Source organism: Peromyscus maniculatus, chromosome 20 (assembly GCF_049852395.1).
Source record: "Peromyscus maniculatus bairdii isolate BWxNUB_F1_BW_parent chromosome 20, HU_Pman_BW_mat_3.1, whole genome shotgun sequence".
In the NCBI taxonomy this organism is placed as follows: domain Eukaryota; kingdom Metazoa; phylum Chordata; class Mammalia; order Rodentia; family Cricetidae; genus Peromyscus; species Peromyscus maniculatus.
This window is the reverse complement of record NC_134871.1, coordinates 45,012,550-45,039,367: the sequence shown is the minus strand read 5'-3', so window position 1 is coordinate 45,039,367 and position 26,818 is coordinate 45,012,550. Positions and strand designations below refer to the sequence as shown.

Sequence of the window (26,818 nt, the reverse complement as noted above, 5' to 3'; positions counted from 1 at the left end):
TGCTCCTTATGGTGTGTCTTTGCAGTGTGTAGAAAGCCTCCTGTGGTCAAGCATTAGTAGTGCTGACATTTAGTCCTGGGCGAACACACCCTCCCATGTTGCTTTTGAATTTCCTCTGTATCTGCTTGTGCTTGGATGTGTGTTTGTGCACACACCACCACTGGCACTGCCACTGGCACCACCACCACCAGTCTGTGGCTCTCTCCAACCCAGAGAGTCCTCATTCCATCAGTGTCAGTCTGTGTGTTCATTGTTCAAGCCTGGAACGCAAGTTTCATTCTCTCCAACTAAGCACAAAGAACAGGGAGCCTGCTAGGTAGAGTAACACACTGTTCTTGACACGTGGTGAAGTGTAGAAGTCTAAGGGTGGGAGTCTGAGTCTTGGTGAATGCTATATGGGCAGCGCTTGCCTGTACAGGGACACATTCCTCTGCCCTGCCTGGGTCCTGCCTCAGCCCCAGTGCAGTTCCCAGCCAACTTTCTCTCCTCCCTTAGGCTCACTTGTTTGTTCCGGAATGACACCTACGTTACTGTCCCTCACTTTATGTTCTCTCTCTCTCTCTCTCTCTCTCTCTCTCTCTCTCTCTCTCTCTCTCTCTCTCTCTCTCTCTCTCTCCTCTCTCCCTCTCTCCCTCTCTCCCTCTCTCCCTCCCTCCTTCCCTACCTCCCCCCTCCCCCTCTCTCCCACTCTCCCCTCTTCTCAAGACAGGTTTTCTCTGTGTAGCCTTGGCTGTTCTAGAACTCACTCTGTAGACCAGGCTGACTTTGAACTCACAGAGATCCACCTGCCTCTGCCTCCTGAGTGCTGGGATTAAAGGCGTGCACCACCACCGCCCCAGCCCTGTTTTTGTTTGTTTGGTTGGTTTTTGGTTTTTTTTGAAGACAGAGTTTCTCTATGTAGTTTTGGTTCCTGTTCTGGATCTCACACTGTAGACCAGGCTGGCCTCGAACTTACAGAGATCTGCCTGGCTCTGCCTCCCGAATGCTGGAATTAAAGGTGTGCGCCACCACTGCCTGGCTCAGCCCCTGTTTTATACTTCTCCTTGTGGCTTCTTGTTCCATATTGATGCAAATTCTCCTTGGGTGAACGTTTGAGCTGACTCTCACTTGAGAGATGAGAGTAAAGGCTGTCCAGCACCTGTGCACACCTGAGCTTCCCCTTTTCTCTAGCGGGGATCACTGGAATGTGGAGAAGACACATATTCAGGTTGTATGAAATTGCCTAGTCTTCCTTACTAAGGGTAGGATTCTTTCTGTTCCCCTTATACCAGATGTTATTGAGTTGTTGTTTTTGCTTTATTTTAATTTCTACTGTCAGGGTGTAGCAGAGTCTCACTGCATCCCCTGGTGACCATGATGTTGAGCACTTACTCACAGCTTGGTCAAGGCCCTTTGTTCTCTTCCTTTGTGGAAGATCCAGTCAAGTGTTGTATTCTACGTGGTGGTTTGTCTTTTCATTCTTGGGCCGAGGGGGTGCCTCTGGTTTTTTACAGTACCATGTCTTCTTTCCCTGCCCTTTCCTTCATGAATCAGCCTCATGGATTGCCTAGGGCCCAGGAAACCAGAAGGTGGTGGGCCTCATTCTGGTGCTTGCCCTCCTCTGTGTGTCCCACCTGCCCCCTCTGTCACCTGTCCCATGCCACACACTATAGTGACCTGCACACACTTACCTCTCAGGCAGGCTGTCTGCCAACACCATTGTGCTCCAAGCCCTGGTCCCATGCTTCTATCTCGGGGAACGTTTACTGGATCCCATTCCCTGCCAGCTCACTCCTGCCCCTCCCTAGCCGGTCAAGAGATGCAGGCCTGAGTGTGTCTGTTTGGGCCCTGTGTGTACCCGCTGTCAGGCTGCTCACTCATCTTCCGTCTGATATTCTGAAATTGGAGAAGTTGGTAAAGAAACCAAAGTAGGATATTGCCTGTGGGGAACAGGGATTGCATTCAAGGTAGCTGGCTCTCTGTCCTCTGCAGAAGAAGCTAAGCAAGGAGCAGGTGTCATCAGCCTGTAGCAGGAGATCTTGGGGGTCCCTCTGGCCCCGGGGAGGGCCCTTGAGGGTGAGTCCTGGAGCTTTCATTCCCTTCCTGCTTTGGCCCCCACAAGCTTACCCACGTGGTGTTGAAGGAGGCCTCTTCCGGCAGGTTTTTTAGAATTTTATTTTATGAGAACAGGCGGTTACAGCTCCCCAAGTGCTGTAAAAGTTAATGTGATGGCCTCCCTGCGCCTGTGCTCATTTTTATAATTTTTTATTTTATGAAACAGGACAGGGAGCTTAGTGACTTATTACTATTCATTTCGTTTCAATGCAGTAAATATTGATTCAGTTGGGGGTTTTCAATTTAAACCACTCGGCGATTATATAAAATATTACTGGCTTCTGAAATTATGCTTACCGATCCCTTCGGCTGCTCATTAAGGAAGGAGTGCAATTTTTAGATCCCTTTGCCTTCATCATTCTAATAAATGGGCTGAGATACGTTTTTGCATGGAAGGTGCCACAGAAGTTGCTAGCAGGGGCTTGACAGCATGGATGCAACTCTTAATTTGGAAGTCATTTCAAAGAGTGCCTTGGTTATTTATTTCTGTTTGAGGCAGGCAGGCCTTTGAGCTTGGGTCTTCGGTGGTGCTGGGCTGCAAGGCTGAGTGGCATCCTCCTGAGCCGGACACCTGCTGCTTCCACTAAGGCTGAGGCCCATGCCATTTCAAAGCCTTTCAGGGAGGGATGGGCAGGAAAGCCATCTTGTAAGGGTAGCAGCTAGCCCCTGACCAACACTGAGGCTGGGGTATACCTGAGGGATACAGGATTCTCAGGAAGAGAGGGTACTTTCTCCGAGATCTTTTTGTTTATTATTACTTTATTTAATTTATGTGTAAGGTGCTTTGCTGCATGTATATCTGTGTATCAATTGCATGTCTGATGTCGGCAGAGACCAGAAGAGGGCATCAGATCCCCTGGAATGGAGTTATAGGCCATTGTGAGCCACTTTGTAGGTGTTGGGAATTGAACTCCAGTCCTCTACAAGAGCAATAAGGTCTCTTAACTCCTGAGCCATCTCTCCAACCCAGAGATCTTTGAACCCAGCCCTTGCTAACTGGTGGGACAGAGTCAAGACCGAGACTTGAGTCCCCGAGGCAGAAGCTCTTGGGTGCCAGGGCCCAGCTGGTGTTGATGGCTGAGTTGGTTCCTACTGTCTGACAGGCAGGACGTGAATGTCACGCTTTGCCAACAGGTACCTTTCTTAGACTCTGCCCTCAGAGCAGGAAGCCAGCTGGAGCTTCTGCACCCGGCTCTGTTCCTTTGCTTGGTCACTCCACATCTAAGTTGATAGCTTTTGGGTGAGTTTCAGAATGCCCTGTGACCAGGACAAGTATGTTCTGGACTGCGAGTTCCCTCCGAGACTTCAGTGCCCCTGTGTTCCCAGGTAGGAGGAGAGCCTGAATTATCCCTCATCTGCCTCTCAAACTCTGGGAGAGTGGGACAAGGCTGTAGTCTACAGGATCCTCTTCCCACAGAGCCACACACCCCTCTGACAGCCTCTTCCAACATTGCTACTGCTGTTTTACCAGGATTTCATGGCTGCTGGCACGAAGCTAAGAAGCGATGGCTGGAGCGTTTGTGATAAGACCGTCTGAGGGAGACAGGGAAAGGGTACAGGACCAAGAGGCGTCTGGACACATAGGCCTAGGGTCTTGGACTTGGAATGGCCCCATGTTGAGGCCCTGTGGGGCCAAAGGAAGGCAGGGCAGGCAGCATGATCTGTTCCCCTGCCTTCCTGGAGTATCCATTTGTCCCTCTAGTCTTTGTCCTCGAGGGCAGCACTGAAGGTAGACAGACCACAACATGAGGGCGTCAGGAGGCGCTCGGACAAGGAGCCATCCCAAAACAGTACCTACACATCCTCCCTGCCCAGGGCTCTGCACTGCCGCCCTCAGGGGTCGTCTCCTGCTGGCCCTTGTGATGTCTGTCTCCTGAAGCGGTCTCAGTCTGCTGTGCTGTGATGGACTGCCTGCCTGTGAGTTCCGTGAGCTCTTCTCTTCCTTCTTGCTCTTGTCCCTCTGTGATGTGTGCTCGCTGCCTTCACTCTTGCCTCCTTGTTTGTGTGGAACTGTGCCTGACCCTGAGGCTCCATGCATAACTGGGAGACGCTCTCCAGAAGATGCTGCCAGGCACAAGGATGCTGAGGCCTGCCCAGCAGAGGAGTAATTGCTGTGTGTGGATTTTGTAGTCCCAGATGCTGCTGCCTTGAGTACAGGCCTGAGGGATAGCTCAGGTGGGCACACCCTGACCCTCCTCCAATCTGCCCTGGACTCAAGCTTCTGGAGAAACCTTACAGCTCAATGCTTTTCCCTCCAATGGACTAGTCTACCACAGCTCTATTGCACACGGACAGCCTTCTTGGGCTAGGCTGTTGGCAGAAGGCTGGGGCTTGGGGGTAATGGGCTCTTCTTTGTCCCTACTGAGGAATTTGTGGACTCCAGATCAAGGCTGGCTTCCAAGGCACTGGGTGTTGCTCCTGTTTTTGAGTCCCATGTTGCAGAATCTGATTGGAGGGTATAAAGGTGACTGACCTCTTTCCCCTTCTTGTTGGCTTGTGTGACTGACGTTCTGTCTAGTGTGATAGGCCTGTAGTGAAGAAGGTCACAGTCAGACAGGTATGACCTTACCATTCTGGTTTGTAGATGGAGGGTTGTCTCTCTTCCTATTGTGGGTGAATCCCGAGGGACAGGGCCCAGGAGGGCCTCAAGGAGACTCTGCCCCAACATAACCACAGACCACACCATGAAGTGTTTAATGACAGAGCTGGAAGGCACATCCTTTCCGTTTGTGTGAGGATGGTGGTAAGAAGGAACATTCAGAAAGCCTGTAAGCTTTTCCTTCAGCTTAGAGAGCATTTGTGCTGTCCCATGTGCAGTGGCAGTTGGTGCCTGAGCCCCATGGGTGAGGGGCAGGCATGGGCAGTCCTGGCCATGCACAGCAGAGAGAAGTGGAGATGGTACTGTGACAGGAGAAACAAAGTATCTCTGTCACTCGTGCTACCTGGTGCCTTACATCCTGAAATGCTGTTTTAAATACCTCTTTTAGCCTGGTTTTAGAGGTGGTAGTCAAGTGTCGTTCAAATAATCAATACCATGTCTAACTTCCTATATATCAATCCTCTAGCTGATCTTACCTCAAAAATGCTTCAGCTCTCAGGGCTGGGCCTGGTGTTGGGATGGTGTGTAGTGATGGCCTTGCCTTAGAACCTCCCATGGTAGCTGCTATCTGAAGGGATCATGCTATTTCTTGGGCTCCCTGCCAAGTGCTCACTTAGGATCCAAGTGGGCTCGCCCCAGGACCCCACTGTGTCATGTTGGGGAGGAGGGTGGCCAGGGCTGGCATCTCTGTCACAGTACTTTCAGGAGGAAATGACACTTTCATGGGTGTCAGAGTGTCCCCAGGGGGCATGGGCTCTCAGGTCAGGGTGAGGCCCCTCTTTTGTCCCATCTCTTTCACCTGCCTCCCAGCCTCTCATCTCCATTTGCCCCCTTATAATGCCTGGGTCTTTTGGTTTCTGCCCTCCACCCCCCCTTCTCTACCTGGCATTTGCTGTGGCTGTTCAAAGTCTCAGTGTTTCACACGCTGCCTGGGCAGCTGAGGCTCGTGGAGGCCTGCAGTGTGCTTTGCTGGTGACAGTTGACCTGGTGTATAGATTGGAGTTGAAGTTTTCGAGACCTCCTTTTCTCAGGAGCAGGCTCAGGTACCCTGGTCAGTCTACAGGTGGGTGGGCAGGTTGGGACCCCAGCTCCCGCTGAGCCACTGCCAACACCACGCCAGGCTCTTGAGGGCTTTCCTCAAGTCAGCAGGGTGCCTGCGGCTGCCGCCCCTCCCCAGAGCTGTAGTCCCCTGTGTAATTTGCAGTGGGATGTCTGTTAAGATTTCGCCCACTTCCCAAGTCAGCACTTAATTGGCAAGGTGCTTGATTTAACAGCGTGGGAGCCTCCACCGGAAAAATGGCTTGAATAAATCTCTGCCTGACGCCAGAAAATAGATATAATCTCAGCATTAACTACATTAATAGTAGCAGGAGCTGAATTAAGAAAGCCATAAAGCATAGGTGGGAAGCGTAAATTATGGTCCCTCCTCCCCTGAGTGTTTGGGTCAGGGAGGTCGGGCCTGGGCGGGGTAAGGGCTTAACCACCGAACCTGAGCAGGAGCCTGAGCAGGAGCCTGAGCCGAAGATGGAGGGACAGCTCTGACATGTCCTGACCTAGTCTCCAGGGTCTCAGCTGTAGGGAGGTTATCCTAGCCCTCCCTTCCCCCTGGCTCTTGTTTGTCCCAGGTCTAGGGAATCCTGGCAGAGTGGGCCAGCAGTGCCATGAGGAGCTGGAAGAGCCCTGGGTGTCATTAGGAGTGACAGCGCAGGATTGAGTCTGCAGAGCACCTGACTCCAGACCCCGTGCTGCCCCCTCCTCAAAGGAGGCACCACCCCGTTGCTGGTTGGACAGCTGGCCTGAGGGTCACCATCCTTCCTTGTTGTTCCTGTGGTCTTCCCAGGGGCCCTCAGATGACGACAGGGCTCTGCTAGGACATCTGCCACTGGCTGGGCTCTTGTATGGGTCTGGTGCGGGGCTGTCCTTAGTTTTGAGAGACCCGGGTGGACGTGTCCTGCAGACGAAGTTGTGTGCTGCTGCTCTGCCCTGTCTTTGGTGGCCACTGCCATTAGAAATGTGGACTCGTGAGTTTTGGTTTAGTGCTTTAACTCACCATTGTTTATTAGTCACTTGCCTGTGGCTCGCCTGTTTCTCGTGATTCATAGGACCCTTTGAGTGTTCAGTGTCACCTTTGTCATTTACCCAGCTTCCGTTTGCTTTTCTGTCGAAGGTCCTTTGCCAGAAGGTCCTATTTTTCTATGCTGTGAAGTTTCTCTCCCTCTTAAGACTCCGTGCATCCGTTTCTGTAGGCGAGCCTTCCCTGAGACCCCTGCCTCTTACCTACAACAGTCTGATCTCCAAGGCTCTGTCCTGAGGTTTTCCTGTAATAGAAACGTACAGCAGGCTCTAGAGAGTTCCTTCTCTTTGCCTCTTGCTGTGGATTGGATTGTGTCCCGTTGGAATTCGTAAGGAAAAGCTCTGACGCTCATGTAACCTTATTGGAGAAGAGGTCTCTGGGAGTGAGTGAAGTAACTGGGGTCATACATGTTCAGCTCTAATCCAGTCTGACTGGCGCCGTATAAGAAAAGGGAGACACAGGTGCATGCCTGGAGAAGAGCTGGGTGAGAACAGCGGGAAGGCGCCATCCAAGCCACGGAGGGAAGCCTCCCCCGGGACCAGTCAGTGGCACCTGGGTCTGGAACTCAGCCTCATGAGGAAACGTGTTTCTGTTGTTGAAGCACCATGCTTTCTGTGGGCAGCCTGAGTCGGGCGCCTTACCGCAGGGCCTCAGGCTGCACAGGGTGCTGTGGGTCGCGGTAGCTTTCTCTCATGACTTGTCATTCTGCTGTTAACGAGTGTCTTGGTTACTTTTTGCCTTGGCATCTGCCCACGAAGCTGCTCTCAGCCTTGTCGGACATGTCTTGAGGTGACAGAACTTGGATGTTTGTGGAGTTCAGCCTGGGATGGATGAGAGGATTGGTAAATAAGACAGCTGGGTTCCCACGCTGTTGGCCCAGCTGCAGGCAGTTACAGCGTCAATGTTGCAGTCCCTGTCTCTTACTGGAAAGTTAAGTGGGGTCCTCCATGTTCAGCTTCTGTCCACAGGAGCCATGATGCTGGTGTATGGTAGCATCTCACTGAGGGTGTGTGTGTGTGTGTACAAATGGGGGTCAGATGACAATTTGTGGTGGTGTGTGTTCTCCTTCTTCTGAGTTCAGTCCCAGGGATTGAACTCAGGTTGTTAGGATTGGCAGCTTGGCCTTAACTTGCTAAGCCATCTTGCCAGCCCTTTCACTTTATCCTGACAAGTTAATGTTGCTGAGTGTCTTCCATACTTAGCATTCTGTGGTTGTACTTTTTCATCGAGTTCTTCTTCAAGTCTTTTGCCTGTGTTTGCCTTTTTATTGATTTGCTGAAGTGCTGTGTACATTATGGATATATTCTTCCCCTGGATATCTTCTTGCATTCTAGGGCTTGCTTTTTGTATTGCTGCTGCTGCTGCTGCTGAAGCCAGGTTCTTGTACGTGCTAGACAAGTTCTCTACTACTGAGCTACACCAGCAGTCTAAGGGCATGCTTTTTAATGCTCTGATTTATCATTCTTTTGTTTTGCTTTTTCACAGAGATCCGCCTGCCTCTGCCTTCCCAGTGCTGGGATTAAAGGCGTGGGCCACCACTGCCCGGCTATCATTCTTTTCTTTTATGAATAGTGTTCTTTAAGAAAAATTTGCCTACCCAAGGTCCTATTTTCTCCCAGCAACTTGGAAGTCACCTCTGAGTCTATGATCCTTCTTGGGCTGAGTTACCTCTCAGAGGAGATAAGGAGCTCCCTTAACTCACCAAGCCCATGGGTATCAGCCCTCACTCAGACCCTGAAACACTAGGCTGTTCTGGCCGCTCCGCTTTTTACCAGTGGATGGGTAGACCGTTGGAATTGTTCCTTCACACTTGCTCTTCCAGGAGAACTTTAGGAGTGCTTTTGTAGCCTTCCCCAACAGCCATTCCAAAGCGACGAGATTGCACTTTCTTCTTACGCTTTGTTTCTTGCACACTCAGGAAGGCCCTGCCTTGCTGTGTGTGTTGCCCGTTCTCCGTGTTAAGGGAGTGCCACTGCCTCCACATGTGGGCCAGATACACCCGCTGTGGAGTCTTCTGAGTTCTTGCTACTTTTTCTTCCATATGTATTATTCCACCTGGTTTTTGCTAACATCTTGGAAGGATTTTGATTCTCATACACATTTACCTGTTCATCCCTCTAACTCTAGTGAGTTATTATTGTTGAGCCTTGTGGTCTTTCCCTGGTGTTGGTATAGAGGCCACTTCTTAGCAAGGCTTCCCTCATACAGGGAGCCAGCTGAATTCCCTACACAGTCTTGGAGGGCTTTTCCCATGGCTTGGTGGAGGAGTGTCGTTCTGGGTCTACTTAGCAAGTGTGACCTATGGATACCTGAGGTCCTAACTATGCCCCTCAGCAGCCGACACATTGGTATTGAGTGGGTCCTTGGCTGACAATATGGGAAAACTGGTGCCCAGTTGCAGAGACTGAGGGCACTGCCTGTGGTACATTCCAGCCGTTACCACCAAGGATAATTGTGCTGGCCACTGGGCCCCAGCCTCTTTACCTATGTTGCTGAACTCTGCACTCTGAGTAGGGCCATTAAGGCCCAGCAATACCTGTTTTTTGCAGCTAACATACAAAACACCAATAGCTTCAGCTGAAATGGATTTTTAAAAGTGTCATTTTATGGAGAATTTTACTTTCCATCTTGTTGTTTATTAGGCTCTTAAAGGGAAAGCTTGTAATGTATCCATTGATCGAAATACCAATTGAATAGACGTGAGCACATAAAGTACATAAAATCGCCCAGCCCCTCGGAATAGGGCAGCGGCATTTGTAACGGAGGCAGTGCAATTAGCTTTACCCACCGCCGCTGGGCTGGGCTGGCAAAGGGTGCCCCGAATCACTGTTGCTCATTAACATGAGAGAAAGGGTGGAGCAGGATCCCCCGAGCAGTGATACCCTGAAGAGTCCTTGGGCGACATAGCAGAGCTCTTCCTGGGAGCCCTGACCGTGGGTCAGCCTCAGGCCCTAATTAGCCAACTTTGTCCCACCTCCTTCACCAACAGCCACCCACTTGCACCCCCTGCCTAACCACGGCCTTACCCGCCCCAAGCTGACCTCTTTCTTTCCTTTGGTGCAGTTTACACGGTCACCCTTCTCCGTGTGTGTCTTTACCTTCACTGTGGCCCTCCAGGGCAAGATTGCCCTTTTCCTTTGTGCCTGGTGCCCGGATCCCCCCAACCTCATGCCTCTGCTCTGCTTGTCCCTCATGGCCCTGGTAGTCTTCTCCCCAGGACTGTCTTCCTGGGAACCTGAGATGCTGGGTTGTCCAGGTCATTGAGATAAGGCCTTTGAGTGAGGCTTCTCTCTTCCAGAGCAGTTCGAGTGCTGCCCTGCCCAAGCTGTGCCGGTACCGAAACCATTGGGTAGGACTAGCACTGGGGAAAGGAGTGTGTTGTACTGCTTGGTACCCACACGCATGCCCGTGTACTTGCACACACACAGGCACACGTACTAGCTCACTCCCTGAGCTGAATGGCTGGGGGGGGGGGGGTGGTTGTGGTGGAAAGCCCTGCTAAGCAGTTTAGTGCCTGTCACGGCGGCTCCGCCTGACCTACTTGGGGATTCGCCGTGCAAGCTGCCTCTTCTGCTGACTGCGCACACTCTCGGTCGCTCAGCTCCAAGCTTCAAAAACCGTGCTCCATTTCCTGAAAAATGCTTCCCTGGTTGTTTTCTCTGCTCCCCAGCCAGCCTGCCCAACTCCCGTTCCATCACCTCCAGCTTGGGCAGCCTGGCCCCGCATGCTGCATTCTCGGGGTAGCAGCGTTGGGGCCACTACTCTGCCCTCGTGTCCCCTGACCCTCCTCTTCTTTCTGTACCATTGTTTCCGTGGTGCTCAGCCTTTGATGTACAGAAGGGTACTTTGTTGTCAGATCTCCTTGCCCTCGCCAGCAAGTCTTCCTGGTTCTGTCTCCCACTTTCCCTGCCTGAAACCGACCAGAGCTTTCGACACACCCTCGCCCCTGCCCTTCCCGAGAGGTCCTGGGAACCCACACCTCTGCTCCCATATCTGCCGTGTGCCCGTTAGTACAGGTTTCCTGAGCTGCCTGCATTCCACGCAGCATGGGCCTTGTCCTCTGGGAGTCCTGGGTGACAGATACATGGCTAGGTAAGATCCATGCCTAGGCTAGGAGCATCTCACCTTCACTGGATATTGAGGAAGGCTTCCCCAAGGACATAATGCCTGAGCTTGGACCCAGATCCAATCATGTCTTCAGGCAGAGGGACATCATGTGCAAGTTTGTTCCTTTCCCAGTTTCAGTGGGGAGGGACACAATACTTTGAAGGCTCTGCAGCTTTCTAGGGTAACTGGAATTCTAGACTAGAGAGAGGGAAGGTTTGAACATGGGGGCCATAACCAGAAAGGACGCAAGAGCTCAGCCCTGTGGACCTCTTGTGAAATACATGGGATGAGGAAATTGGGGGAACTTTATCAGCTGTGTCGTTTCAAACAAATGGACAGGAAAGATCCAAAGGTGAAGGGATCCTCAACCTGAACCAGTAGAAGCCAGGCTGAACTCCAGGATGTCAGCAGAGGACAAATGGATGAGGCCTGGGGTTGGCGGGAAGGTAGCAAGGCCTTAGTTTCTGAGAGGTCTGGGAGGCAGAAGGTCCTGGGAATGGAGGTAGACAGAGTAGAGGAAGAGGGTAGGTATGGGGCAGGAGGTAAGTATAGAAAGCAAGTATGAACAAGTGTTACTCGGACTTTGGCAATGAAGGGAGGGGGACAACGTGGACTTTTGTTTGTTTCTTGTTGGGAAGAGGTATGTTCATGTGAATGTTGTATGTACACATACGCACATATACATGGAAGCCAGAGGCCAACCTTAGGTGTCGTCATTCATTCCTCAGGAACCATCCTGCTTGCCTTTTTTAAATTTTTTATTTTTTTGGTTTTTCTAGACAGGGTTTCTCTGTGTAGCCCTGGCTGTCCTAGAACTCGCTTTGTAGACCAGGCTGGCCTCGAACTCACAGAGATCCGCCTGCCTCCGCCTCCTGAGTGCTGAGGTTAAAGGCGTGCGCCACCACTGCCCAGCCCACCTTGCTTTTTGAGACAAGAGCTCTCACTGGGCTGGAGCTCACCAAATCAGCTAAGCTGGGTGGCCAGTGAGCCCCGGGGATCTGCTTCTCTCAGTAGTACTGGGATTACAAGTATACACCTCTGCACTGGCTTTTGACATGTGTACTGTAGACTAAACTCTGCATGTCCAGTGCCTGCAGATGGAGGCATCTCCCCAGCCACCTGTCCGTTTGTAATAGGCAAGGCTGGAGTGCGATGGATAGCAACCAGGGCTGAGCTGGGAGGCACAGGAGGGTTCTGGGTAGGACTCACTGTCTTCACTTCAGTGTACCCATAAACTAGCTGTGCTGTCTGGTGTGCTGAAAGGAAATGAACTTCATGTCCCACCTCCTTGTCCCAGCTGCCCGGGTAACTCTTTTCCCTCATCAGCAGTCTCTGTAGAAACCCAGCTCTGATCTCAGTATCTGTTGTTCAAGATGCCATTGGACCTGGTATGTGTGGCTTCCAAGTTTAGAATTACTGGGCTGTGGCCTGGGCCTCTGCATGACTCCTGACTGCGCCCTGCCCAGACTCTTCCAGGGTCCCTGCTCCCTTTCCGCCTGTGCTGGGTCTGTACTGGTCACACTGGTCTCTAAGAGAAGGGTGAGTTGCATGTCAGGGTCCCATGCATGAGGACATTACAGAGCCCAGAGAATGGCACCCAGAATCTGGGTTGCAGAGGCCGGGCTGCCTGGAGGACTGTGCCCACAGAGGGGCAGGTGGGCAATTGTTAGGACTAGCTGTCTGCCAGATGCCTGTCCCCCAAGCCGGAGGCTGCGGCTGGTGACATAAGTGTTGGAACATTCTGTGTGTCCAGACCCTGTAAAGCTAGGGAAGGAGCAGGCTTAGCCATCCAAGTACCTTCAACCCCATCACTGCCTTTCTGCCATCCCAGACAGCTTCTGGCATGGAAGTTTCCAGTGCTCATAAGGAAGTAGACACACAGCATTTCTTTTTTTCTTTCTTAAAAAAAAAAGAAAAGAAAAAAAAAACTACTTTTGAGGTGTGTGTCTTTCTCCCCATTATCACTGCTTTTCATTTAAAATGTTATCTCCCCCTGCCCCATCCTTTGTACCCCCCCCCCCAAGGGGAAGAGGGGAGGCCCAGCCTCACCCTGGTGTAGTCAAGGTTATGGTGATAAATCCTGGGGCATTGTCACTTCTATTCGGAGTAAATTGGCTGGCCGCTTTCGGGCTGAAGGAAAGATAATTTGCTGTAGTATTTCAAATGGATTAGAAATGGATTTGAAGGGAAAGTTCATGCCTCCCATTACAAAGGCGAGAAAGAAGACTATCTTAAGGCACTGTTCCCTCCCTGGCCTTCATTATCCACGCTTAATACCTTTCCTATTTTCCAGCGTTAATGAAATTTCCTGGCGGCATGGGCCTGCCGGACGGATGGGAGAAGCCTTTAGATCTGCGGCTCCCGTTGCAGAAAAGGAATTACAGAGCCGTGCCGTGAGGGCAGGCGCTTGCAGGGTCCTTGGCCCTGCTATTATCTCATTAATTTTATCCCTCTTCTCTGTACAGTTCGTTTCCAAAGGCTGTCCTCTCCATTAGGGTAACAATTTACTGGAGTGCTGTGACACCCATGGCAGTAAAAAGCTACAAGGCCCCACCTGGCGCCCTCTGCTGCGGCTTCCAGAGCCAGTGAGCTGGCGGGGGTGGGCGGGGGTGGGTGAGGGAAAGGCCTTTGCCTTGACCTGGTTAAGCCCCGGGGTCCAGCTAGATCCCCTTGAGGTCTCATCTCTAGCAACACCCAAATGTAGATTTTTCCACACAAGGCTCCCAGGCTCTCGCTTGAGCCAAGCAGCAGGTAGCACCTGTCCCCATTCCCTGCAGGCCCTGGATCCACAGCCCTTTGCACACGCAGTCAGGACAAGAACAGGGGTGCTGTCCTGCATCTGCCCAAGTAGCTCCACAGATGGCCCACAGTTGTTACCACCATCTAATGAGCAGGTTTTGAAGGAAGACAGAGAAAGGGCAGATGGCTATTTCCTGATCACCCGTAAGAATTGAAACATGTCAAGCCAGGTATGGTGTAATCTCAGCACTCAAGAGGTCGAGGCAACAATGTCTCTTGTTTGAAGTCATCTTGGCCTGTATAGTGCGACCTTATCTCAAAAAAGCAAAGCAAAATAAAACAAAACAAACATGTGGAATAACTCATACTGTCTTGGGAAGAATTGTAACCACAGATGAGCCTTTCAGCTCTGGAGACCAGTCATGAAAAATTGGCTTGTTCATTTGAGGGTGAAGGCAGTGAGAACCAGGTCTGGGCTGAGGCATCCTAGTCTAGCCTGAACCCCATGCTTTCTCCTGGCTCCTGGTTTCTTGAGGTAGGCCCTTGACGGTCCCCAACTTGAGACTCCCTGATGTATAAGGGAGGGGCTGCAGGCCTCCTTCTTGGGCAAGTGCTTGAAGAAGAAAGGAAGTCCACAGTTCTGGCTGGGCCTGGATAGGTCTGTGGCTGCCTCACACGGTTTTAACCCGTGGCTCCTTTTCTGTGGCTACATCCAGGGAAGAGTAAATGGGAATCACATTCAAAGCTCACTGTGCATTACACAGCTCCTAAGATGCCTCTGGAGGGAAAGCATCAGGTGTGTTCTCACAGGGCTGGGCAGATTGTAGTTGAGATGAGTGTGCTTGTCTTCTGACCATCATATTTCTGGTGGCTGTGTGTTTGCTCACATTGTATAGCATAGCGTAGCTATACACGGTGTAGAGATGGAGTGCTTGGGAGAAATATTATGAAAAGAGAGCTTGCATGGATCCCAGTCAGGAGCTCATCAGGTCTTCTGGTAAAGACCAGAGCTGACTTCTGGCTTCAGTTGTAGGGTGGCCAGAAGCTGGGTAAGAGGTCACTGCTGCAGAATGGTACTCTCCAGTCCCCTCTTGCTCAGAATGCTACTCTAGCCCCGGGCTGGTGGTTGCAGGGATGTCTTCCCTAGGATAGTGAGGAACCAGCCAATCTCACATTGAACAAACTCCAGCAGCTACTGCTCTAGTACCAGTTTATTTTAACTGGGGATTTGGAATTAAGTTGAACATCCCGTGTGAAGTGGCCATAGCCCTGAGTAGAGGTCAGGACATACCATTGACCCTCTAACGGACAGGGTTGACAGTAGATCTCTCTTGGTTGGGCCTTTCCTCATACCCAGTGAAAGCCAAGGGCACAAAGTCTGATAGACTAGATCCTGGAGGTCACAGTCTCTGTCGTAGGATTCCCGTCTCTAACCCAGATAGTGCCCAGCAGAGGGCTGGCTAATGAAGTGTGTGATGGGTAGGGCAGTGAGTGGCCAGGCAGACCGATCCCTGCAGCCTGGCTTCTTGGCAGGACTCTTTCCCTCCAAGATTGGTGGTTGTGAACTTGAATTTTAATTAAGAGAAACTGGGTTAAGTGCCTTCTGTGGCCTCCCACCACTGTGTTTATACTTACACCGCAGCTTTGGTCCCCTGACGGCGGCTCGCTTTGCTCACATTATCTCACTAATGAGCCCTCCGAGGCCACTGGCTGGCAAGAGTTATCCCAACTTGCAAGTGGAGAGACCAAGGCTCAAAGGGGCTATGGTGCTGGGTGGTAGAATGGTAGCTGAGCCCAAGTGCATGGCTGCCTTCCCCTCGTGCTTTTCTTCTTGGGTGGCTCCCCCCTGGGTTACAGGCAGTGCTGCAGGTGTCTTGGCAAGGCAAGCAAGCAAGCAAACCTCCTCTGGCTGTTACTCTGCAGTTCCGCTCTCGGGATACCTCCTCGGCCCTAGTTGGCTGGAGAAGAGTCTGTTACAGCTGTGGGATCCTGAGAGACTTCAGACCTTGCTTCCCTCACGAGCTAAACCTGGATAGGCTACAGGGCCATGGGCGCCAGTGGGGTCTGGAAGAGAAGGGTCACAGCCCTGTACCAGGCTGGATATGTTGTGCACACCTTCCATTTTAGCTGTCCTCTGGGGAGTGAGGACTGCTGTTCTGAAGGCCTCTGTGTACTCTGTTGCTACATACCTGGTGCCCATTGCTCACTTTGCCACTAGAGGGCAGTGCATGCAGGCTGTGATCATGTGATAAGTAGTGTCTGATTTACATAAACATTACATACCACCAAAATGTGTCTTGAAGTTTGGCTGCATGCTGAGCCCTCTGGGCTCACCTGGCTGCTGGAGCACCAAGTTCCCTCCCTGAGGTCAGTCTGCTCACATCACAGCTAGGCAAGGGCAGTCACATCAAGGCCCTTTCTCAGCTTGTATGGTGCTTGAGCCTCCAGGGGTCCTGGGGTGTCTGGTAGACCTGAAAGCTTGAAAGAGTGGGGAGCAGTAAGGTGGTCTCTGAGGTCCAAGACTGACCTAGCTTGGGTCTGTACTCCAAGTCACCAACCCTACAGCTGCCCCTTTACCTCTTGAACAGGAATTTCTACCCCATACAGGGGCATGGTGAGGTTGAGACCACCCTCCTACATTCTCAGTGCAGGCCTCTCTGAGCAGTGGACAAAGAGAGGGTGCCATGAGCAGCAGTCCATGTTGATCCCATGACAGCTTTGGTCCTGGGGCACAGTTTCCACCATCCTTGGCAGAAACCCAAGTGGGTGTCATATACTGGTGCCAAGGTGCCAGGGCCCTGCACTGCTTTTCAAAATACAGTGCTCCAGGGAACATCCCCAGCATGGAGATACTCACCAGCGCCCAGGCTTGGAGACACTCTGCAAGGACAGGTGTGTGTGTTGGAGGCCAGTCCTCTCTGTGGCCCATTGGAGCTCATGGATTTCTAACCAGTGTGTCAGAAGTCCTTGGCTGGTGCTACAGAAGTGTCTCTGTGAGAGGTAAGGGGACAGAGGTCTCCTGGCAGCTGGACCAGAGACACCCAACAACCCCAACTGTAATGTATCCCATACAGCAAGTGCTTTAGCTTGGGTTTAGCACTGACCACCAAATCTGAGCTTACTCTGGGCCATGTCTAATAAAGAGTTTGTTGTCTCTGTAGGTCCATGGTGCTGAACCGCCTGCGTCCAGCCATCACTGGAGGCGGGAAAGCCCCATCTGGTTCCCCTCGGTGGCGCAACAAAGGCTACCGCTGTATAGGAGGGGTTCTCTACAAGGTGTCTGCCAACAAGCTCTCCAAGACCTCCAGCCGGCCCAGTGAGGGCAGCAGGGCCCCCCTTCGCACAGGTGAGATGCAGTGCTGGAGAATATGTGGGTGAGCACTGAGTGTCAGTGGGTCTCACTGTCTCTGGGCTCAGCTGTGGGCAGAGCCATATAAGGGACAAGGCCAGGGTCCTGGATCTCAGGGAGCTGAGAGAGTGAATGCACCCAGAGAACTGGATGGGCACAGGGCTTCAGCAGCTATCCCTTGGGAAACTGAAGGGGTAGCCAGAGTGGGGGCAGTGTCCCCTGGGAGTCTGAGTGGCGCTGGCCTCTTGCTTGGCTGAGCAGCCAGATTTTCTGTGGGAGACCGTACAGGAGCACCTGTGTTTTGCTCTTGGACAAAGGATGAGCCAGGTATGGTAAACATGCCTGGCTGAGCGAACACCTGGGGCCACGGCACCCCTAATCACATTGGTGATGCCTCGCCAACTGTCTCTGGAGGCAGACATCACCACTGCTGCAAGCCCTGCAGCCCGGGGACAGGCTGAGGAGAAGGAAATGCTTTGGATCTGCTTATTGTACAATTAACTAGAAAAGTATTTTGGTTTCAGTCCAATCTTATCCTCTTCTTCGCCCATCAAAAAGCACGGCAAGATTATGGGTTGCTGTGGAATTCAGAGCTGTGCCCAGCTGTGCCCAGCAGCCCTATTCACTCACCAGAGGGGCTGGAAGGAGAAGAAATCAACCGGGGAGAAGGCAGTGCCAAGGGCATTCCTGGGTTCACGAAGACACAGGGACTATCTCATTTGGGACAGACAGTTCTGTGTCCCTGCCAGGCTGTGCTTCAGAGCTGTGCCTCAGGTTCAGAGCATCAGGTGCTGTTCTCTGGACAAGATGCACAGGGAACACAGATCCTGACGTTTATTCCTTTAGGGTGGGAGAGCCTGGTAAGCTCATTTAAGAACTGTGGGAATAGCCTGGGCTCCTGCCCTGACTCTTACATGTCCTTGGGTCTCCGCATCCCCATCAGTACCCACTGTAGTCTCCCTGCTCCTGTGCTTTTGCTCTGTCTCGTATTCCAAACACTGTCGCATGCTCCAGGCTTCCTAAGCACCAAGGCTTGGGATTAGGACTGAACCTTGGCCTTGGAAATAAACCCTCTCATCTCCTACATTGACCACCATTACCTAGTGACTGCCACATGGTCCTGTCCTCAGGTACAAGGACTAGCCGTCTTGTGCTAAGTCCTGATATACACTGTGTTTGGCTGGATGGACCTAGGGCGTGGGGCTACCCCAGCCACCTGAGCTTCTTGTATCCCTCTTATCTGGGAGAAGCAGAGATGAGAGGTGTAAATTCTGCCAGGGCAGGCAGTGGTGTTGGACTTGGCCTCTCATAGTCCTTCACTGGGAGATGATGAGCTCTAAGCTACGATGAGGGCTGGGCTGCTTCCCTGTCCCTTCTCACCAGGAAGCTGTGTCTGTTCCTGTGATCCAGGAACCAAGTGCTGAGTTCTGTAGACTCTGCCTTCCTGGCTCACACACACAGAGCCTCCACATCACTGTGATATGAACAGTCTACCCCTCTTACTCTGGGCCTGGCTCTTTTGCCCCCCTTTCTTGGCTATAGACCCAACTAAGAAGGAATTTCTTCTCCCATAAGTCCTTGCAGCCTTGTTTCCCAGTGCTCTAGCAGCCACCTAGAGCCTGTCTTCCATTTAGCCAGCTGTCTAAGGAAACGTGATGAGAGCAGGGTAGGACTCCCTCCCAGGGGGCCTCTCTACCACTACTTCTACCTCTGTCCTTGCTCTTGCCAAGGCTTCAATCTGCTGCCAGTCAGGACTGTCATTGTCCCTGACCTAGCTACCTAAGCCCTGGCAGCCACACTCTAGGACCTTTCTGGGGCTTGCCCTTTCTCTCCTTGGGATGGGATGTGGGGCGTGTTGAAAGACACAGGCTGGCAAGACCACACCCTTCCCTCTGAGCCAGGGGAGATGACCAGTGAGCTGGATAGCACCTGCTGCCTGGACACCCCCCACATGACCCCCACCCCACAGTGAGGAAGGTGGATTGCTCCCAACAGTGCACTACCGCTGACTGGCCCACTTACACTGGTCATAATTAAAGAAATAAATTTCCTTCTCTAGTGTCAGCAAACCTTTGACTTCACAGGAGGGATGGGGCACCAGCTCCTCTCCTGGCCACCCCTCCAGGCCCTCAAGGATGGAGTCAGCATTAGCCATGGCTTTCTTGGCTTTCTGAAGTTCAGCCCACTCTCCCAAATCTACTTGCTATTCACATGGCCCAGTTCCTTCACCCTTGCCCTGAACTTTTGCCTGGGACCTGTGTCCTTGGTTGGCTGGACTTGCTGAAAGCACAAAGAGCCTGACGGTCCCTTCAGTGAGGGACAGAAGTCTCAGACTACAGGGCTAGCCCTGGCTTCTTGAGGGCCTCCTGGCCGAAGTGAAGCAGGTGTGATCGGTAGTTCTCTGCTGCTGACTTGCCACCTATATGTTCTTGGGCAAGGGAGGTCTCTGCAGCTTTTTCTTTGGTTTGTTTTTTGACACAGGGTCCTTCTGTTATGTAGATCTGGCTGTCCTGGAACTCACTCTGTAGACCAGGCTGTCCTCAAACTCACAGAGATCTGCCTGCCTCTGCTCCTGAGTTCTGGGATTAAAGGCGTGCGCCACCACACTGGCCCCCTGTGACTAAGGATTTGTGCCCTGCCTTCCCCACCCTGGGTACCGGGAGGTCACATTAGAGCGGCATGCAGGGGAGCCTTGTCAGCTGCACTCTAAGGGTGCACAGCTGCCAGGTCATGGAGACACTACTGACTGCTGTTCCTCTTTGTGACTTCCTCTACCATTTAGTTTTCTTTCCAAGATTGCAGCTCTAGGTGCCTTTGTTGAATGTGCCCTGCCTGGACCTGGCAGGCTCTCAGCTGAGTAGACCTGAGCTTTAGGAAGCCCTTGCTCCAGCCTCCTGGGAGCAGCTAGACAGCTCAGCAATGGAACTGGGGACAGATACCTGAGCTCAGCCCCTTGTTTGCCTGGTGGGCTCTGCCAGAATGATAGCCAAGTGCTGAGGAGGCTTTGACCTCTCCGAAAGATGAGCTCCCTTTGAGGACCAGGGAACAGACAGGACACTGAGCAAGGGTGGAGCTGGACGGAGCCAGTATTTATTTTGGGAAACTCCAGGAAGTGAAAGTGCTCCGGAGTGCACAGCAGAAGCAGCACCTTCTGCTCCCAGGTCAGGGTGTGCTGGAGCTTTTTGCACCTCTGGTTGCTTCTTTTCAAGCCAGCTACTTTATGTGCATTTTTAACACTGCAAAGCATTTGGAAGGTGCCTTCCCATCCTTGTCAAAACTCCCACCGTGAGCCCCACGCTGATGTGATTTTAAAAGCAGAAAGTGGAAAGATGAGAAAGCTGCTCCCTACCAGGTCCTGACAGGTGGCACGTGATGCCCACGTGTCTCTGGCTGGGAGCAGATGGTGCCAGTGTCACCAGCAGGCTGGGCGACAGCCCGGGAACCGGTGCTCATTGACAGACTATCACATTGCACGTCACTGGTTACGAAGACTGGCAGGTGTGAGTGTGTGTCTGTGCCACCTGGACAGTACTCCACTGCCACCCTAAGGACAGGTGTCCTCGGCTAGAAATAGAGCCACCCTAAGTTCTTCCTTGCTTCTCCACACCCCGAGACCCTTACCCCACCCTTCCTTTCCCTTAGCGCTTCCTCCTCAGGCCCTGCAGTCCTTCCTAGGCTCTCAGCTCCCTGTCCCTACGTTGAGGCCTCGTTCATGCCCCCACTGCCTAAGCCTGCGTAGCTGTGCAGTGGAGTCCCGCTTCCCGCTGGGACCCGTGGATGCCCTTTTTAAAGTCAAGGGCGCTGAGGTTAAGTGTAGGGCACCTCTGACCAGAGAGCCCCCCGAACTCCAGGAGGGTGACGTCTGCCCTCACAGCTCGTTTAACAGACTCCTCAGGGACTTCTAGCAGCAGACAGGGTTTCCCTAGCAGGCCTGGTCTTGCCTTGGGCCCAAAGTCCCTAAGGTACCAAGGTTCAACATACCATCCACCCCTGTCTAGGGAGGATTTTAAAAGGGTGTGGGGGCTCTCAGGGCCAAGTAGCTTACAGAGTGCCCAGGGGAGAGGGTCTGAGTTTCTAAGCAATGAGACATGAAGGGCTGCCGCGGGTCTGGAGCAGGGAGGGAGGAGCGCTGCTCTGGAGCAGATCACGGGTGCTCCGATCATAATAGAGCCGGTCGTGTGGGTTCAGGCTCTTGAGAACATCCCCTTTTAAAACCTAGATGGCTTTGTCATCACCTCAGGTCCTCAGAACTTCTGAGTGATGTCACACTTGTGCCTCTTACTGCTGTATTCATTTCAGCAGCTGCTCGGTAGGAAATCGGATCTGCTCTGGGAAGGGTCATGTGTGTATTTGAGGAACCAGGGGAAGCCATCCTGAGCAGGCCCTGCCCTGCCTGGTGTAATCCTGGGCTTGGCCTCTATCTTTAAAAGACAAGCAGAGCTGTGTGGTGAGCCTGGGCATCCTCCACGTGGAAGCCGTGAGGTTCTCAGGGAACCCCATTCCCATCCCGTTGTCTTCATGCCACATTGGTCACCTCAGAAAGGCCAACTGGATTTTGGCGTTGGGGATTTTGAGGACTATGAAAGGGAGGGAGGGAGGGAGCCTTCCAACTTTTAAGTAACAAGCTCCACCCTGTCTGCAGCCACTGTGCAGAGCTGCAGGTCGTATTTCCAGCTGTGCCAACACATTCATTTTCCCCTTCCTCCTCCTCCTCCTTCCACCCTCCTCCCTTCATCCTTCCCTCTTTTCCCTCCCCCTTCCTCCTCCCTCTCGTCCCCTCCTTCCCCTACTCCTCCCCACCCGCCCCCTCTCCCTCCCTCTCCTTCGAGCATCCTCCCCCACCCTCCCCTCTTTTCCCTCCTCTCCTCCCCTCTTTGCTCTCTTCCTCTTCTCCCGCTCCCTATCTCCCCCCACTCCTCCTCCCTCCTCTTTCTTTTTAACAATCCTTTAAGTCTAAGAAAGCCGTCTCTCTCCTGTATAGGCCCATTTTCTCTACCCTGGTATGAGAAACCTCCTCTGTTTCCTTCCCAGGCTCTACAAAGTTAGATGCCATCACCCTTTGCCATTTGCATGATGGCCTCCTTGGTAGCCAGGCCAGGGACAGAGCCTAGAGACATGTCAATGGGCCAGTCACTACCTCAGCCCAAAGACCTGCCCCATGAGCCAACTGGGCACTAAGGAGCAGAAAACTGGGGAGCCAGTAGGGAACCAGCAAACACCAAGTCAATCTTAGGGAGCCTGGCTGGTTGGAGACATCGGGGCTGGCAGGCTCTTCTAGGCCTTGACCCTGGCATGCTGGATCCAAGGCTGCCCACCCTCAGGATAACCCAGACACAGGACCCGCTCTTGATGCTGTGTCCCCAGAGGGAAGGGCTCCTGGAAGAAGCATCTGTGCCTGAGCTAAGTTCGAGGGGACTTTGCCTGGATGGTTTGGCAGGAAGCAGGTGTGAGTCATCCAGGGAAGGGCAGGGAAGGGTTACAGTTGGGCTGTGGCCTGGTGTGACCTGTCCCTTCTCCCGTAGGACGACCGGACCCTGCCACCAGCTGCAGTCGTTCCCTGGCCAGGTGCGTCCCTTGAGGCTGGGAAGGTAGGGGCTCCTGCTCACTCTTGGGCTCACAAACCTCTCTCTGTGTGCAGCCGGGCCGTCCAGCGAAGCCTGGCCATCATCCGGCAGGCGAAGCAGAAGAGAGAGAAGAAAAGAGAGTACTGCATGTACTACAACCGCTTCGGCAGGTGTAACCGTGGCGAGCGCTGCCCCTATATCCACGACCCTGAGAAGGTGGCCGTGTGCACCAGGTGCCCTGCCCAGCCTTACTGACAACTTGGGGGGTTAGTGGCAAAGCCTGGCACCAGCCCTCCCCAAACCTCCCTATCCCATGCTGCAGATTTGTCCGAGGCACATGCAAGAAGACAGATGGGTCCTGCCCTTTCTCGCACCATGTGTCCAAGGAGAAGGTGAGTACTGTGTGGTCAGCAGGCCTGCTCCTCCAGACATTCCTGGGTGCCATCCAGCCTCCAGACAGATTGTACGGCATAGTTTTCCTTGGTCTTAAGTTAGCAGCTCCCGCCTCCAGTGTCCACAAGCTCACGTAGTCCTCCAGCTCACCCCTTCACTCCCATGGCCCGGCCGTGCTGTGCTGCATCTTCCTCCTGCTGGAAGAAGCACCAAACCTGGGGTCCCAACATAGCACCTGTGAGAGTCTCCTCCTCCTGTCACCATCGCCCCAGGTCCTATAATGATGCCAGGCTGCTTCCCACCTCCGCTACAGGAACAGGGGAGGGAAGCCTCCTAGATGCTGCTGTAGTATGAGGAGGTCAGGGTCTTCTGTCTCCTGTCCCAAGGCTGCCATGGGTGGAGTAGTGGTCAGAAAAGCCATGGCAGCACAGCTGAGATTGCCGTGCCCAGGTGTGCCCCAGCCTGGAAGGATGGCGAGCACGGCAGCCAGGCCCTCACCTAGACCCACTGACCTCTGAGAAGACGGCCATGAGGGTGAGGCAGGGCCTGGGGCCAAGGCCGCAGTGCAGAGGAGGCGGGTGGGTGAGGCCTGCTGCTGCTCCGACAGCTTTTCCCCTTGAGAAGCTTGGAGAGAATCAGCATTTTTCTCCCTAATCGAGCTTCGAAACTCTGTCGTGAGCAATTTGGAAATTCACGTCGAGTTTCAGGTTCATTAAGCGCCAGCTCCAAAGCCCGTGCGCACTCCAAGCTGTCTAATGTGTGGGCCGCACCAGCGCCCTGAATTAATGTTATTGTTATTTGTGTGGACGTGGCGGGGTGCAAACAAGGTTAATTGAAATGAGAACGCAGTTTCCTCTTGGTAACGGCCCCGCTCTGACAGCCAGGAGGAGCTCTGTTTGGTGCAAGAGTTGGCTTTATTACCCCTTTTTATTAGAGCTAATTTGGGCTCTATATCAAAAACCACATTAAGGGAATTGTCTCCAGCTTCACCACCGCCAGCCCAAACAGGGCCCCCAGCCCCTCTCCCCTCTGTGGCTGCAGTTAAAAGACAATTAAAAATAAACTCTTGCTCAGTAAATCACCCTTTGTTTCTTTGATTTCCCCTCCTCTCTCTACTCCAGGGCTGCTGCCCCAGCCTCTTCCTCCTTGGCCTCCCTCAGACAGGTTCCTGCCTTCCCCTCTCCCACCTTGCCCCAGAAAAGTGACTTTTTAAAGCCCATGGATTCCTTGGGTCAGGAAAGTACTCCTCAAGAGCCACTGCTAGTCCAAGTGTGGGACATGTGTCAGCAGGCTGAGATGTGTGCATTTTGAGATATGAGTGACCTCCTGGGGCTGAGGAGGATGTGCTGGGTGAGGACAGTGACAATGCCCATTCTCCAAACAGTCCAGAAAGGGCTGATGATTGGCCCATGGAAGGGGAAGGAGCAAAGTTGCCTAGAAAGTTCAGAGGTAGCCTCTTCCTTGGATGGTCTCAACCCAGGTCCCGTTGCCCATCGTCCCCTCCGGGCCCACACGGTGGTAACAAGTAGCAGTTGTAGCTGTCTGTCATCAGAGCTGTTGCAGCTCTCCACTAAGAAAGGCACAGGGTATTTATCTAGCTCCTGGCCTGAGTCACTTGCCCAGGCCTGTCCACTCACAGCTGCCAGGGTGGGTCCAGACTTTCTGCTCCAGGACCCAATTTACTGATGGGCTAGACCTTGGTGCTACCATGTGGCCAGTGCCTGACCTGGTGTCCTAGATGTCCAGCTCCAAGTCTGCCCCACCTAGATAATAGAGCTATGTCCCAAGGCTCCCGGGATACACCAGGCCATGGGCTGGTGGTCAGGAGCCCCGTGTACTGTGTTCCTGGGTAGGGAAGAGCACACCCAGGAAAAGCCACTGCTGCAGACTGCCCCGCTCCATATCTTCATTTGGGCAGGGTTAGAACAGATAAGGGAAGCAGGGGTTTGATGTGGGAAAATGATTCCCTGGACCCCAGCTGCTGTTGGCTGGCTTGGTGTGTTCATTCTTTGTGGGGTTTTTGTTTGTTTGGTTGGTTTGGGTTTTGTTGGTTTTTGCCCCTGGAATCTCTCCATACAGCCCTGGCTAGTCTTGAGCTTACTATGTAGACCAACCAAGCTGGAACTCACCAAGATTCACCTGTCTCTGCCTCCCAAGTGTTGAGATTAAAGGTGTGCACCATTTACAACCCAGTTTTGTGTCCATTTCTCCCTCCCACCAGGAGGACCGTGGTGAGGGTCTTGAGGAAGGATCTGAGTGGCTGTTGTCCAGCCACGGGACCCTCTTGGGCCTGCAAGTCCTGGTGTTTTTACTTGTAAAGTGGATGTGGTGCAAAGGTACAGACTTTGGGGCCCTGACCTTTCTCCCCTCCCACAGATGCCTGTGTGCTCCTACTTTCTGAAGGGGATCTGCAGCAACACCAACTGTCCCTACAGCCACGTGTATGTGTCCCGCAAGGCTGAAGTCTGCAGTGACTTCCTCAAAGGCTATTGCCCGCTGGGTGCAAAGGTGAGGGGGCCCGGGCGGGCACGGGACAGGCTCGTAAGCGGTCTTCAGGACCCCTCCGCATTGACGTCGGTAGTCTCGCACAGCCTTGAGGTGGTCACTGTAATTCTGCCCATCTCGCAAATGGCTCAAATGGCAGATACTTGCCCAGGGTCCAGCAGGGCAGCTAGCACCCCAGGTCCTCATACAAGGGCAGCAAGGGGTTTATAGTAGAGCCTACCCAAAAATGGAAGGGATAAAGTGGCTGAGATTGTGAAGCCCGGGGAGACTGCTGTGGGAAGGCCAGTAGTGACGGAAAGAGGTGTCAGAGGTTGGAAGCTGTCCAGGACCGAAGGAGCCGTGTGAGCTGTGTGGCCGCCTGCTTCCCTGAGATGCTGGGGAGATAAATATATATATCCCACTTCCATCTCACCTATGGTGGAGGGCTGCTGGTAAGGGTGACCTAGGGCTGCATCCCATATCCCAGTGGAGGTATGCAGTGTGGAGTTAGGGTTGGGAAATGGGTAGGAGGGCTGGCACCATAACCCTGAGGTAGCCTGCAGCCTCTTCCTAGATGTCCAAGACTACCTGTCTGGTTGCCCAGGCAGCTCAGTCCTACCTGTTGACTTTTAGGAGAAACTCCCCATAGCTGAGCTAGCGTGATCTTACCAACTGCACAGCGGCAGGAGAGCCCTGGAGATCTAGTCCTCTTCGCCAGGCCTCCCATACCTGAGCTCCTCATACTGGGGTTCTGTGCCTGAGGTGGGCCTAAGCATGGCTAGGGACTCTTGGAGGCCTTCAGTCCCTGGTATCTAGTGAAAAGCCATGACACACGACTCGGGCCCATGGAACGCGCCTTTGCTGTCTTTCCTGTCTGTGGGTCCCCACCCTCACTTCCAGCCTTGCCAGTGGAGTGAAATCAAGGCCAACGGGCAGTGTGGGTTATGTCAGTGCCAGGCCAGCCCCTGTCCCAAGAACCCTTCCGAGCTTCACATCACGGGGGCACCAGAAGCAGTGTATGTGCCCCATCCTACCTGGGCACAGCCCTCTAAAGCTGCCTGAGCTTCTGGATACTTTCTGTCTTTTATCCTGTCCCTGTGATGTGAAAGTGGCTCAAGTCTTCCTTCCCGAGGACACAGTGGTGACTTCCTTGAGCCCACTGATGCTTCTGTATTGCTACTGACAGCGTGAGCTTGACAGGAGCTGTCTGTCGGGTCACCTTGAAGGGCACTGATCCCTGGCAAGGAAGCCCTTCCGGGGAGGTGGGGACTGGCAGGCCTTGGCAGGGGCACTGCTAGGCGCTGGCCCAGGTGAGGGGCAGGACCCCATGGAGGCTGCAGCTGATTATTGTAAAATATTCCAATTTAAATGAAGATATCAGAGCGATATTTAAGTCCTGCTTCTATTAGTGGAAG

General features: G+C 53.0%; 1 protein-coding gene across 1 annotated transcript in view; it reads left to right on the top strand.

The window, feature by feature from the left end:
• Zc3h3 (zinc finger CCCH-type containing 3) overlaps positions 1-26,818 on the top strand; it is an 84,051-nt gene that overhangs the window by 43,881 nt on the left and 13,352 nt on the right. Inside the window, exons 5-9 of the mRNA XM_016007647.3 lie at positions 16,775-16,959; positions 22,485-22,527; positions 22,601-22,759; positions 22,849-22,918; positions 25,296-25,427. Coding sequence (XP_015863133.1) covers positions 16,775-16,959; positions 22,485-22,527; positions 22,601-22,759; positions 22,849-22,918; positions 25,296-25,427 — 589 coding nt within the window. The remainder of the gene's footprint in view (positions 1-16,774; positions 16,960-22,484; positions 22,528-22,600; positions 22,760-22,848; positions 22,919-25,295; positions 25,428-26,818) is intronic.